Genomic DNA, 15,644 nt, shown 5'->3' with positions numbered 1-15,644 from the left:
TTCTATTCCATCTTTGGGGAACTCGGGTGCTCTGATTGCATTATGACTTCATTGCGGGGTTAGTTAACTTTGGAATAATATTTGGAGCGGAGGAATGAAGCTCAGTGACAGGCCACACATAAATAACCATCCGCGGAGCGCTGTGAGTATGAGGCTAATGCAGCGAGACGCACCTATGCAGCATCTTTCGGCTGTACTGGCCGTGTTGCAGGGACAGAAGGAGGGCCTTTAATACTACAGTAGAAAAAAAAAGCTCTTCTGAGAGGGGAGAGAGGCCCTCACATCAGGGGCCAACAATCTACTGAAAGAAGAACTCAGTCAGCCTGGTTTCTACACCTTCAATCCCTCTCAGAGGTTGCGTCACCCTCATGTCCCAACCAAGTGTCAATTGGACTATTAAAAGTTGTTCTCTTGTTAGGGGTCAAAGGTCAACAAGAAAACTTGGAATCTTAAAAGGAAGAGAAATGGGTGTTTTTCATGGAAGACTGGGTCCTCTTATTGATTTCCGGCCTCCACACAGAGGCCGAGGCTGCTTTTGTTGAACTCTTGCTCCCTTAATTGTCCCTTTAGGAAGATGCCGTCTTCTCAGCGGCATCATGGCCCGTCGTCGATGCTGCCGCCCATGCGTTTCTGAATGGTCACTCTGCGGATGGAAGGTTGTGACGTCAGCTCGGGCTTGGGAGGAAACTGCTCCATCAGAATCCGCAGGATCGAGTCCATTTTCTGGTCCATCTTGTAGATCTGAAGGGGACACGGTGACAGACGAAGAACAGGTTAGGCAAGGTGAACGGCTCTGGAATAAACACTCTCCGCATAAATACAGTGCAAAGCCGCATTACGAAACAAACAGAGACTGCCAGCGAGTCTGTGCTTTTGTTTCACATCCATCTGCCTCTTTAATACAGTTTCCATCCCAATGACAGAGTAGCGCGAGGTATAATGACACGTTAGGGTGCCAGTCGCCGTCTACCTGCTAAAGCCACTCATTACAAAAGCTGCTGAGCTATGTGATCCTTGAGTGGGCATACACACACACACACACACACACACAGAGAAACGCAGACGCACACAGGCCAGTGCTGTTTACGCGCTTTCCCAACAGTAAACACAGGTGTGTCACCCGACAGAGACGTCTCAGCCGGCCTAACTGCGGCGCGAACGCGCGAGTAAACAGACCACAGACTATCTGGTGACACGGAAATACAGTGAGCAAGTCTTGCGGGTGCTTACGTCTAGTACGCATAGAGAGGACAGAAGAGGGAGGTGTCAAACGCCCTCCACCCAGCTCCACAACTTCAAAGGGATTTTCTCCATCCTCGGAGCCTTGGCCTTGGTTTTACCTCTGCGGTTATCTCTCTAACGCTCCAAGAGCGCTTAGAGAGATACACGCTCAAACCGATATCCTACCAAGGCTGCAATGTCTTCAAGAAACTGGGGAAGATGATAAACGTGGCGCTTCGTAAATCAGAAGCCTAAACAGCAGAGCACATCAAAGTACTCAGAGCATCTCACGCAGCAGGCACGACGGACAGATTCAGACTCCCGTCCCTCTCAGATGCTGATAGCAAACAACTCGGGTCCAACTGCGGCGTCTCTGGCAGGGCGCGCTCAGACAGTTAACGTCAGTGACATTTTCATAGGCTGCAGGGCTTCAACCTTCCTTCTCGCCGTCTTTTACTGCGTGCGCCTGACGACCCCGACATGTTTATAGCAGAGCGGGACGTTCAGCAGCTATTATTGTTGTTGAAATATGAGCTATTATAGGAAGCGTAAATCTCAGAATATTAGAGCAGGTCACTGTGAAGAATAAAGTCACATGACAGGGCGCCAGGGATCATAAGTTATGGACAACTGTGCATTGTACAAGATGCCTGACAAACTTCAGAGCTCAGACAAACGGGCTCGCTTTGTTTCTGTTCTCAAGATTTGAAAAGGTTGAAGCCTGAGTAGCTCATTTTCTGTGTTTTAAAGGTCAAATAAATCACACTTTTTAGCATTTTTGAGATAAAAAAAAGAACCTTTTGTGCTTTAAGGGGATCAAACAGTCTTAATGATAACTCTTGAGTGATACAAGCCCAAGTCATGTTCTGGTTTTCTTCAGTTTTGTAGACTTTTACTTTTTTAACTCAATGACCACTGAACGTTTCCGTCCCTCATTAAGTTCTGGACGATGGGCTCTGCTGATATGGCCACATTTTTTGTAACATGCCCAAATAGGAAAAGTCCAAACAGCACGTTTACAGACACAATGGAAGAATAAAGCCGTGTGCCTTCTGGGTGCACTTGTATGCCAAGTGCATTTCGACTTGGATTTCAACAAGAGGAGGAAAGGTTCTCTACAATATGTGACCTTTACATGTGCATCTGGAGTTAAAGAGCTCCCATAGAAAACTTAAGGTCATAAACAAATATAGTTGCAGCCTGAAAATTATATTTTCCCTTCATTTTCTTGTAAAAATTGCATGGCGCTGTATTATGTTGTATTTCCTCACATGTAGTACTAAAACACGACTCTGACCTGCTCTCTTAAGAAAGGCAAATATTTTACCTTCGCATTACTTCCCTGTGAGATGATTGCACCGTGACCCAAATAGTTGAGCTAAGTACAAGAAGCACGCGCTGGGCCCGGATGAAGCTTAGAGAATAATAGGGTATCATAAACATGTTGGCTAGTAATCTACAGACTTATCAGCATTCTCGTAGAGGCTTAAAATGGATCAGGAATTCCTCTGTGTTGTGTCTGAAAGGAGTCGTCTAGAAAAGACCAACAGGAAGACACACAAAAAAAAAAAAAGGAAAGAAAAGAAAAAAAAGCAGGTGTTTCGAAAACACACAAGACATCTCTGAACGCGCATTGTGAAAGATGCTACAGTGAACGAGGTTCTGAAAGCACGTGTGTGAGTGCGTCACTGGGAGTTTCAATGTGTGTTGAAAGAGGACGTCCACTTGACTTACAGAGACGGTGTGATCACGAACGAGGAAAGCAAAAGAAAAAGAAAGAGGAGATAATGTGGAGCTTTTTTTTTTGTTATGAGACACTGACAGTTTCACATCCCCTTAATACTATATTTAGAGCAACAGCTGATCATTGTTGCTGACTGCTTGATGTGAAAGAGACAAATATGTGCGGTATGCCTGAACATTACCTTCAGTACATATACCCGACAGGATAAATATATAATGGTGGGAGTGGAAACGAGTGTGTTTTGATATCTGCCCCTGTCTGCATGATAAACACCTGCTGCTATTAGTCATGACATTTTTGGCACACCAAACAAGTTTGTGCTTCCTGTTATTCCATTGTATTTTCAAATGAACCTTGTTATTATCATGTTCACAGTTTATGTGTGACCACTGTATATTCTTTTACTCAAGTGTTTGACATTAAATGCAATAGAATTTCTGAGAATTTTTATGCCAGTGCTGTTATTTCTCATTATTGTGGAATTGCCTCATGCAAAATGGCACAAGATACACTAATATCTAAATCCACAAGCTTTATTTTGGGTGTGTGTCTGCCGTTTAAGCTGAATGACTAACTTGGCAGTTTAAACTAATCATGGCCTCAGTATGTGGCTGCTTTTAACAGGGATTGTAATTTACACCGAGCTGACTGCACCGGTGTTTACTGGGTCAGCCGTCACTGTGTCATAAGAACACATGCGATCCAGGAGCAGGTGAAGCACCAGCTGTACCCAACTGGCCGTCTGACCGCAGACGACACATGGGTCAGTCACACACCTGACACTTGAACAGCAGTCACCATCCACACTGCCCCTTGAGGTTTTTATTTATTTCCCTTCTTCCTCACTAGATGTACAACCCACATTTTAGCCAGTTTTAGCCTGTTCCACTCCTTGTATTGAATTTTATTGGAGTCTTAAGCACATATGATGCATCAGTCAGCCAGTTTGTGTGACAGATAAGCTGCTCTTATTTATTACATGACTGAATTGAATACAAAATAAACCCACAACTGGTTATTATGTATACTCAGCATTTCTACAGGCATGTGTAAGTTTTACTGTACCGATATATGTGAATTAAACAAAATAAAGATGTAAATGCAAAAGTTCTATATTTATTAAACTGGTTATAGAAGTAAAAGTCTCACTTCCAGTAAACCATGAAATGTGTAAAAGGAAAAGAGTTTAAAAAAAACCACACAAGTCTGCATTTGTTTACACATTGTATTCATTAACTGACTGGATATGTGTCATACTTCTTCACACTGGCCATACCAGACTTAATGTGCAGAAATCCCCATATTTCTATTTAGGATTTTACAATCTGACGGTAGTTATTTGTGTCGAAGAAGCAGAAATCAATGAACGTCCCAGTAGGTCCCACAGGTGTGCTACTTACACTGTGTTTGATCTTTGACCTTTACTTCCAGACATTACAGAGCCTGCTGGAGACATGAAGTGTGTGGACGGCGGTGGGGAGGACACACAGCTCCTGTTCACACAGGAACACCCTTCCTGAACCACCTTCCTGCCCTCCCCCGGGACTGTCTGCCTCTTATCTGGTACACATCGACGTACGAGTAGGCAAACAAATGAGGATGCAATGTGGACACAGGCTCGTGTGTGTCGGTGTGCTGGTCACCCAGCAAATAAACAAACACACAATGAGTCAAGCAGGTACAACGTGTGTGTGTGTCAGGACACTGACTGAAGGCCGAGTCATCAGTAGGGTCAACTGCTGAAATAAGAGGACATTGTTGTACAGATGGAACATGAACTAAGTGGTAGGTTAATTCAGAAAAGAGAAGAAAAAAATACTTCAGCACTTCTAAGCAATGTAATTGCTCGTTCATTCAGCTCTGTCCATCCTCAGCATAAGCTGGCCTGTTCACATGACATGGAGCGATTCACACTGCCATCTGTTGGGGAGTTATAAAGCCTGGAAAAAAAAAAAAAAAAGCTCGAGGCTGCAATCGCCTCCCTCCTTGAACCATGCCATCCTGCCATCGCATGATTACTGACAAATAGAGACATGACATGCAAGATGGATGTGCGATCGTGAAGGAGGGCGTGCCCCGTAGCCTCCGCATGCAGTGAATGGCAATCCAGAGCTGTGCGATGTCATGTCTGATTCAACAGTTCAAACCAGGTCAACATATACGTCGCCCGGCGAAGGCTCAACTGGATTTCCGAGTATGTAAACTTCCTCTTAGCACTCAGCACACTGACAGTCAACAGTCAGTCAAGAAAAACAAATAATGAAGAAATAAAAGGCTCTTCTTCTGGCTGATGTCAGCCGCCCTCTCTTCCTTCTCTTGACAGTCACCTTCAGGAGGATTAAGGAACGACGAGGAGTTAAACAGTGAAAAAAAAAAAACACGAGCAGAGCAGAGAAGCCAAGAAGGAAAGACTACCAGCTCCAGGAATGTCTTGGCATGCGTGCCTGCTCAGATTCCCGTCATGAAATCTGCGCTCGGCCGCACGAGACAGCGGAGAGGGAGGTCGCACGGAGAGACAGATAAGAGGAAAACGACTGCTCAGGTCACCATACTCGCATGCTGCTATGTATAAGTAATGTTTTTTTTTTTTTTTTTTCCCAACACTATGACCTCAAAAGGCCCGGCGCTGCAACCTTTGCAACCCCAGACAATTTCCCTGTGAGTGTTTTTTCTTGCCTCTGTTATGTCTGTGTCTCCTCACATGACAATAGCATTACTCACATAACGGTCATTCCATTCGGAAAGGAATTCTTTAATATCTCCTATGGGGCCTTTGGACAAACAACATTGTTATTGTGCTTTAATTTTATTTCCATTGTGATCAATTTTCTAAAAATGGGAGAGCATAAACAACATTTTTGTGATGTGTGATACGGAGTCACGCGGACTCACAACGCAACAGAGTCAAGGATGAAAACTTTGCCACACTTGTTCAGCACAATTCTTTAGATAAGGCTGTTTAGTAAAAGCGGGACGAGCAGCTGAAGTTGACTCGACACGCATAGCAGGTTCTCTTTGGGCTTTTAAAGTCACAATATGTAGACTATATGTAATGTGGAAAAAACAGGCTTGTAAATCAGCTAAATGTCAAATGCAAATATGCTTGAATGCAACTGCAACATTAGAGCTACTGGGTGAGACCTTCCTTTTTTACACCTGTGGAGGTTTTATAGTTTTACCCACTTAAGGTGAATGTATTTAAGGGCCTGAAGACGTTCACTCAGTAGCTGTAGTTGTAGGTCGTTGTAGTGGGTAGCTGGGTTCTGCTCTGCTGCTGGGGAAGCCCTTTAAAATCATCCAATCACTTTTCGCACTTTAATTTTTATTTATTTATTTTTTTTGCACAGGAAAATAAAAAGAAGTGTACCACTCAACCTGGACTCATCTCCTCTTGTTACTGTTTTCCGCCGCTCGTGCTGTACTGCTCACAACCCTAAATGGCTTTTTTTTTGCCCATATTGCACCTACTTTAAACGTTCATGTTGTGTGGTGACAATATTCTTTACAACCACATATTCAGCACAAAAAAAACCCCAAAAAACTAAGTATCCCAATTATCATCCAACTTTGCAGTTCTTTTCTATTGTGTGAAACGTTGGACATGTGCTTTACTACAATCATCTCACTTTCCAGAAACAGCTGACCTCTGCTCAGGAGCAGGTCTGCAGTGGGGAGAAAAGCAGAGTCTAGGCCTTCTCTCAGTCGGACTGCCAAAGGAACGACTCTGAACTAACTGCAAAATCACTATGTAAACATTTTAAAGTGGTACATCAGTGCTACGTTTAAAAAGTGCACAGCTACAGCCAAGTGGAAGAAGTTTTATGCTTCCTTTAAAAGATAGATGTCCTCGTTTTGTTTTCAATTGATTTTTTCATGTACTCCTTAAATAAATCTGCAGGGAACAACAAAAGAAAACTGCTTAATAATTCTCACACAAGTGAAACAAGAGTTTTTTTGTAGCTTGTTTCTTGCCCTGTTCCCATAAAACCCACAGCAGAGCGCAGCAGCAGTGTCGGGTCACTTCAGGTGAATTTCTAAGCCTCTCCATAGATACCCAGTGCGGCTCACCCAGCCCGCCTGCCTCCTCTTTGTGTTTCACCTACACACACACACACACACGGACACACACACACACACACACACAGGATCCCAGTATTTCACTCTTTACACAATGGACAATGCAAGAAGAGGGTGCACACAGTGGCCTTTCTGGCGGGCCAGTAACAAGTAAGCATTACACAGAGGTCATCATTATCATGACTTTGACAGGGCTGCATGAATGGAGAATGGGAGTGGGGTGAGGCCAGACAGAGAAAGTAAAGGAAGGGAAGGAAATTAAAATGCCAAAAGAAAAGGAGAATAAATCTTTGAGCAGGAAAAAAAAATGACATTAGAGACTTTTATTCATCCAGACTGCACATGAATGTTCAGGCGGTCAATTCAATGGCCTGTAAATCTACACATATCTACTGATGTAACTGACACTCTATTTTCCTGCAATAGAACTTGAGAATTGCACCAATGTTTTCAGAATTCATTGGTTCTAAATGCAATTGTTGCTCTGTTGTTTATCTTGGTCACAGCTACATCTCTTCAGTGTTATTTTTTAAGTCTTTTATATTCAGATGTTAACACCAGCTACGGCAATTTGCCTCCAAAAATCAATACAGTGGTGTGTGGATGAATGCTATACCTTGGTTGACCTTAACCTCTCTTTACTTGATCTCTGTGCTGCTATCTGAAAAGGAAACAGACTCTTTAAAACCTAAACAGTTTCTACCCCAAAACAGTCGAATTCACTCTCCGAAGGACCAGAGAGGCAGCATTGCTCCAGCATCTTGGTTCTAGTTCCCACAATTCCTTTATTCTTGAACACATTTTTGTTTGCAGTTCCAGCAGTAATCCATCAAACAGCATCTCTTTGTTGAAATGAGAAATATTCTCCCTACTTACAAATAAAGGACCAAGTGGACAGAGGTGAGCAGAGCAGTTTCACAAACTTGAAATGTTCAGAAGTTGTTTTTTTTTTCTGCAGAGTTTGTTGACTCATCTTCTGGACCCTTTCATTTTTTTTAAGAACAGGGTAAGGAGGCTGTGTTCGGCTCTGGGCCTAAACTATGATTATGAAATGTGATAGTATCTTATTACTGGTGTGTTTGTGCCACAGTGTCTTCATGTGGACTTTCATTCAAAACTGCAGATCTGGAGTTTTGCACCAGCATACTTCAATAGTTTCAGATAGTTTATTTTGCATGTTTATGTGTGATCGTTGCTACGGTGGGAGCCTGAATCCACTGGTGCCCTTGAAGAAATAATTTCAGTCGGTAGGTTGCAGGTTAAATTCCTGACCAGTGCACATTCTGAAGTGTGATTGGGCAAAACACTGAACCCCAAATTGTTTCAAATGAACCGAGTAACTTTCATGGCAACTGCCTCTATTTGTATGTGTGTGTATTTGTGTGTGTGTGTGTGTGTGTGTGTGTGTGTGTGTGTGTGTGTGTGTGTGTGTGTAGACATGAGACCTCCTGCTGTGGCCTGGATTCATGACATTTCCAAGACTTTCTACAACTGAATCCAAGCACCAGTATAACCTTAGAACGCTCTTCTTTTCTGGTTCCCAAACTTCTCAGCCATCTGTTTCACAATCATCAGACAGAGAAAAGTAGCTGAAAACCACCAGCTAATGCGATGAATGTGTGAAAATGTCAGTTGCGTTCATGTGACCCGTTCATACAGCTTCCCCTGAGACTGCAGAAATACCCTTGCGTTTTTCTTTGTTTGCATGTACCTCTCAGAACCTCCAAATCCGTCCATGTTGTACAACTTGACGGAATCAAAGTTATCCGACAGCAAGGGCTTTCAGATGAGGTGAACTGGGGTCACGCTTTACAAGTTCAGTCAAAATGAAAAAGACGGAGAGCGAGAATGACAGTTTGCATGAATAAACCCTGTACCAAAGTGTCCGCTGGACTCAAATTCACCAACCCAACAGGCAACCGAATTTCTCAACCAGCGGCCGTCGGTGCCAACTGGAAAACGGAGCGAGCCTGGCTCAGATTCACCACGGCCTGAGCCGCTGCCAAAGAGAATGGATTCACTTTAACACTGGCAGATACAATATGTTCTTTGTGTTTGTAAAGGCAGGAGAAAGAGATGGAGGGAGTGCAAAGGAATCAGAGTAAGTAAGAAGTGAAGGGTAAGGCTGGATGGCAGCGCTGTGAATGGGCTGCCTCTCGGGGGGAGGGGGGGTGGGGGGCAGAGGGAAATGGTGGTTATGTTTTAAAGAACAGGAAACTGAGCGAGAGCACCTGACGCACATGGTAAGCATCAAGGGCTGCGCCACGTGCCGCTAAACTGCAGCCAAAGCTCTTTTCTGCAGGGGCGGTGCTGCTGCTGCAGTGTGTGTGTGTGTGTGTGTGTGTGTGTGTGTGTGTGTGTGTGTGTGTGTGTGTGTGTGTGCGTGCGTGTGTTTGCTCGCACCGGGTAATCTCTCATCAGAGTGGGCGCACACTCAAAGCTGCTTTTGTTTCTAAGGGCTACTTTCACGAGGAGGTACAATCCCCCCTAATGGCCACTCCTCCCCTCCGTTTTTGTCTTTCCTTTTCTTTTTTCCATCTTTCTTTTGTTGAGAGAACACACACCAGAGAGCGAGAGAGAGAGTTTGTTTGCTTTGTGGGGATAAAAATCTAATATTTATAAATTTAGATTAAGAAGAAATACAATGGGAAACGGTTCACATTTAACTAAAATCATGTTTTGTAAGGATAGAATGAGGTTTGGTTGAAGCCAGTCAGCAGGAAATGGATGTAAACAAATGTGAAGTCATCTGGAGGGATGACTTCAGGGCAGACTCTCGGGGTAGATGGTGATGACGGTGTTGGTGGTGAGGGGAGTGAGCAGTTGCCTCCTGGACCATTTGTCCACAGAGACAGCTGGAGAGGAGCTGTTCCTAACTGGTCCCCAGTGTGGGGGCTTTCACACACCCAGTCCACTGCTGCAAACACAATCTAATACTTATGCTCGCATGAAAAAGTAGAACGTCAACAGTCTGTCTCTGTCTGGCACTTCAGAGGCTTGTCAGTTTTCGGCACACACACTCGCAGACCTGATTAAAAAAAAAACACTCAAACAGTAAACTTTGTGCTTGTATACATATCAGGTCATTTAAGGCCTCTTCTCCCCGAGGAATTATTTCAACACGTCAAGCGAGGCAAACGCTGATATTTCATCGAGGGCTCTTATGTGGCGAGATGAAAAGTGGCAACATAACTTAATCGGGACAGTTTAGTTACATTCTCCTGTCTCCTCAGAGTTGAAATATGGATCGGCGATGTGACGCCGCTCTACATTTCATCAGCAACTGCTCCTCTGGAGTGGAGACTCAACTAACACCCACCTCCTCCACCTCCATCTATCAGCCAGTTTGTCCCACTGCTGATTCTTATCTGAGTGTGTGTGTATCATCATGCTCCAGATTTGCATGTGTCGTGCCGGCGTACAGTAAGTGTATGGAAACGGTTTTTAGCCTACATCCAGGGTGTGGCCTTGAACGGGGTTCACACAGACGAGTCTTTATAAATGAGGACCCCTCCTGCCCCTCCCTTGCCTTCTCACTGCCAGCTGCCACAACCACCAAATGCACCCAAACTCCTCAAGACACTCGCACACACACCCACACACGCTCCCCCCGCGGCCGTGCCAGGCTGCGGTGGCAGCCAGCGTGGCATCGTCAGTCACCGGGGAGGTGCCATGTTACTGCAGCCGCTGCTGTAGGTTGGCCACACTGTGGCTTTGTTCTGGTCATCAATAGTCCAGTCAGCCTGATATTATAAATGGCGACAACTTCAGGACAGATCGAGGGCGACTGCTGACGCGGACACTAGAGACATCGTGAATTATGCACGGGGGAAATTTAGCTGAACATCACAGATGCGGTAAACGGTAACTGTATCTGTGAATGCAGACAACAAAAACTTTCACTAAAGGTTATTGGAGTGTATTTTTTAAGTGCATATGAATGCAAAAGCTGTTTGTATTTTTATGATGAACTCATTTGACTTTATTTTATCTGTACATTAGACAGATTTGAGAAAAACCAAAGTGGTGATCAAAATCCAGTGAACGCACACACCAACGGTGGTGGCTGCAACCTGCAAGGCGCTCTGTCCGTCCACTGGGAGGAGTTTGGGGTTCAGTGTCTTGCGCTGGGACCCTTCGCCTCGTAGACAGACGGGAATTGAACCTGTAACCTTCTGATTGAGAAACCACCATTCTACCAAAACCATCTGATAAGCTTACACACTCTCTATTGTCACAGGCTTGCTAATAATGGTCTATTATCACATTTTGCTGATAATGATCGGACCTCTATAGTCCCTTCCTGGTGGTCTGGTCAGAGATCTGCTTCCTACCCGCCTGACGTACTGACTGCCTCAGCAAGACGAAAGCCAGACCCTTGTGTTGATCTGCAACAACACCTTAACCATTGATCACAACTTTATGTGGCCTGTTTTAGTACTTAACAAATTAGCTGCAGTCTTTAAATTGCCCCTTTTCTCCTTGATAACTTTGTTTTATATTTCTTGATTAAAATATGAAAGAAAAAAAAAATTCAACAGACAAACTTACATTATAAACAACAGTTGTATGCATACAGTGGAGAAAACTGAAGTTTTGTGTGTGTGTGTGTGTGTGTGTGTGTGTGTGTGTGTGTGTGTGTGTGTGTGTGTGTGTGTGTGTGTGTGTGTGTGTGTGTGTGTGTGTGTGTGTGTGTGCATCCCAGACAGAGAAACCCCCCACCCCCCTGCCAGCTGTCTGTCCTGCCCAGACAGTGGCCCTGTGCCTGGTGCCACGGCCCTAACAGTGTGCCAGCTGATCCCCGGGGGTGGGAGACGGCCTGACCCCAACCAAACCCCTTTCTCTCTTTTAGCCAGTATTAAAGCCATTATTTAGCATTGAAAGCCTTATTATGTTATATTGCAACAGCTGTCCTCAAACACACACACATGCAGAGAGACAGAGACAGAGACAGAGACAGAGACAGAGACAGAGACAGAGACAGAGAGGTTTCATGGTGAGGCAACAAGACACAAAGCTGGAGACATCATGTCTCCTGATTTCAAATATAGCATCTTTCCTGATTCCAATTAGTCTCTTGCTGTTGGTTTGATGGTGTTTTGCCCCCCAAAATGCAGATATCAGAAGAAACACTGTTTGGGATCATCAGTCTGTCATCAATTTGATGGTTTTTGTTTTTTTAAAGAGTCACTTTTGGCAGTTCTAACGCTGCTGCTCATATATAGTCTACCATGTATGATGATAATAAAGCTGTCATATCCGGTCCAATCCAACTGATTTCAATTCGATGGTGTGTGGAGATGACAGGAGAAGCTGAGAAGACAACAGGACTCAATAGTGACAATGTTTCCAGAAATAAAACTAGTCAGACTCTGAATCTGTATCTGACAAGTTCTTATCGGAGCACTGATTCAACTGTAAGCAATGAGGAGAAACGTGAATGAAGCAGCTTCTTCTTTGTATTACCAAACAGTGGAATGAGGATCCAGAGAAACTATTTCCCATTTGCCATGGGATGGGGTTGTCCGGTGTTATCGCAGAGCCAAATTTCATAAACTCCCTCAGCTCTGCTGGATGACCCTGCATTCTTTCCTGAAGACCAGCACAGGGCCAGCCAGGCTCAGCAGACAAAACAAAACATGAAACTGATAAGGCCACATGAAACTATTCCACTCATTCAGCTCGTCACTGTGGCCTGTCTGATATCCGCTCTGACTCACCGGGCCCGAACGCTGCTTCTGTATTTGGTGAACTGAAGTCCACACAACAGGAGACTAAAACATCAGAACACAGAAAATGCCAAACAAGATTCTCATGAGGAATGAGAGACGATTTGAGAATTCTGTCCTGACTGATTAGCTTGGACTTTCATCCATCTTTTATCCTGCTTTATCCAAATATACGATCAGAGAGACTTGAACCGATGTCAACTCTCAAAGGGCTATATCACTGAGTGCCCAGAGAGAACATGCAAACTTTACACAAAATGTAAATATGGTGAAAAACTAAGAACGCTGCTGATTTTACATGTAATAACACAAAATACACACAAAATCAAAAAAAAAGTTTAATTAATCTATTAATAGGTGTGATCAGAGTGGACATGAGGAATAAATCTGACTCTTGTTGCCGTCCATATGCAATTTCTTGCCTGGATGAAGCCATTTGGCATGTGTTCACCATCTCAGATATGCCAATTATGATGGTGCGTCGGCCTCAGCTGTACCTTGTTTTTATCCTTCACATTCCCAGAACCCTTATCTGATGGTCCCAGCACAAACGGAAAGGTATTTAATCGCTGAATCAGTAACTACTTTCATTTTAGATATACGGATGGGGGACAGAGAGAGAGAGGGAGAGAGAGAGAGAGAGAGAGAGAGAGATCTGCACAGCTGCTTGCGTACAATTGCCCTCACAGTACCTAGTCAGTGTCATTTGAGAAGGCCAATTGCCTCTTGTCATCAGGCTAAAAACAAGTAGCGAGGAGAAACACACATGTTAACCACTCAACACACGCACACACGCACACACACAGAAAATCTGAGGCTTGTTTAGTGAGCTGTACTCACACCAGTGTTTAAACACCGGCATAAACAACACAGTCATTAATTTTGATTCATAGTGCCGCCACGGTTGGGATTATAGATTAGAGAGCATGAATAAGACAATTCAGACTCGGTTTTTAGCCAGACACAGGCTCTGTGTGACTCCGGGGCTTTTTTACAAGGGCACTTGTGTTAAAGACTCCTGTATGCTCATGTAAGCACAGATTTTCTGCACAAGCTCACACACAGACGCCATCGTATATGTACACAGCCCATACACACCCTCAAGCCACGGCGCGCACACAAACACAGGATATATGTACAGTGTAAACACAGACGCACACACCTACTTTCACACCTGCTGTTCTCCCCGTCGGACTGAGGGACCCTCTCTCAACCCTCCAGCTGTTAGCTTTGTGGTGACAGACACCCCTACCCCGCACGTCCCTCTCTCCGCCGCCTCCTCCTCCTCCTCACACCTGCTGCAGACCTGACCGGGGAGTATTTTTAGATCGCAGTCAACAGAAAGCCATGTTTGTCATCAAACAAACCCCCGCTGGCCTCCTCCGTCCCTGTTCATGCATCTCGCAGTCACTGTCTGCCCCCCCCCCCTCCGCGCCCTCTCAAAGGAAGCGGCCCGGACGGATCGACGTCCTAATTTAAGGGGCTGTTGATCCAGCGCAGGGTAGGAAATGCGGCCCTGGTCAGGAAATGTCTGCAGGTATTTGAATGTTTTAAGAGCTTTGCTGAATATACTCCTTCTATTTTTAACCCCCACCTCGACACACTGTGCCCACTGTCAAAAACTGACAGACTTGGACAAACTGAGGTGGTGTTACAGTTACTGCAGGACGGGCTGGGAATATGTGAGTTACACCTCCTTCCCCCCCAGCTGAGGCTATTTTAAGTCTAGTAAATACAGGGGGGAAAAAAAGCAGTTTGCGGTAAAAGGAAAAGAGTGGGAGGAAAATCAAACTTCCACATGTATGGCTCACTGTTCCGTCGCTCAGCGTGGAAAATAGGGAGGGCTCGGCTAATTTGATGCTGTGCAATATTCTCCAGGGTGCGAGCACGGGATGAAAAAGGAGAGGAAGCCACCCAAGTTGGGCCATGGTGGCTGAATGCCACACCTCTTCACAGATCGTGGTTTATTATAGAAGGGAAGGCTCAGGTCACACGTCACACCGCTCAAGGTCACATTATCATGCCGCCCCAGGCAAAACGGCTCAGACAGAATCAGCCGAGCAAGGCTGATGTATTCTGCAGGGATCTCTGCCAGACCGAACCCATCTTCGCATGGCTTTTGTTGAATCCGCGCTTCTTTACCATAAACTGTTAAAACAGCGTTCAGACACAAAGCTCACTTTATTAAATCACGTTTGCTCTCTGGAAATGTTTGATTACAAACAAGTAATATCCAGTCCTCAACATCAAGTTTGAGTTCAATGATGACTGCTGCAAAAACGAGTTACCTCCCTTTCATTGTGCTTCAATTTACTTAGTAAACCAAGACTGCCAACACTAACGGATTTACACAAACTCTAAACTGATGTGTTCTTGGTTTTTCATGGTTGAATATAGAATATATCACTGTGATCTGCAGCTTATTGTGTGCTTTAATTTCTTCTTATTTTGGAGTGCATTCAGTTCTGATGTGTGCTTTAATATACTGGATATCAGTTTTAAAATGTTATTTCCTTTGTCTTGATCATTTCCACTGATTTCTTTCAAAAATCAGGAAAAAAGAGACATTGTCAAAAAAAAAAGGAAAAAAAAAAAGAATGCAACTGAATTTTACATATAGATCACTATTTCCCATTATTCAACTGCAAAACTTCCATACATTTTTATTCAAGATCACCTATTGTGTTGTCACATAAAAACCTGATATCACAATTCTCACAATCAATATGTATGTAGATAGACAGATAGACAGATAGACAGATAGATAGATAGATAGATAGATAGATAGATAGATAGATAGATAGATAGATAGATAGATAGATAGATAGATAGAGGAAGATGGTGAACACAGCCTTACTTGGAGGACAATGCAA

General features: G+C 44.2%; 1 protein-coding gene across 1 annotated transcript in view; it reads right to left on the bottom strand.

The window, feature by feature from the left end:
- The window catches only part of kcnq1.2 (potassium voltage-gated channel, KQT-like subfamily, member 1.2), a 150,137-nt gene continuing 134,493 nt past the window's right edge, over window positions 1-15,644 (bottom strand). Inside the window, exon 18 of the mRNA XM_030096104.1 lies at window positions 1-741. Coding sequence (XP_029951964.1) covers window positions 595-741 — 147 coding nt within the window. The 3' untranslated portion in view covers window positions 1-594. The remainder of the gene's footprint in view (window positions 742-15,644) is intronic.

Source organism: Salarias fasciatus, chromosome 7 (assembly GCF_902148845.1).
Source record: "Salarias fasciatus chromosome 7, fSalaFa1.1, whole genome shotgun sequence".
NCBI lineage: Eukaryota > Metazoa > Chordata > Actinopteri > Blenniiformes > Blenniidae > Salarias > Salarias fasciatus.
The sequence above is the reverse complement of the archived record's forward strand: the minus strand, read 5'-3'. Positions and strand labels throughout refer to the sequence as shown.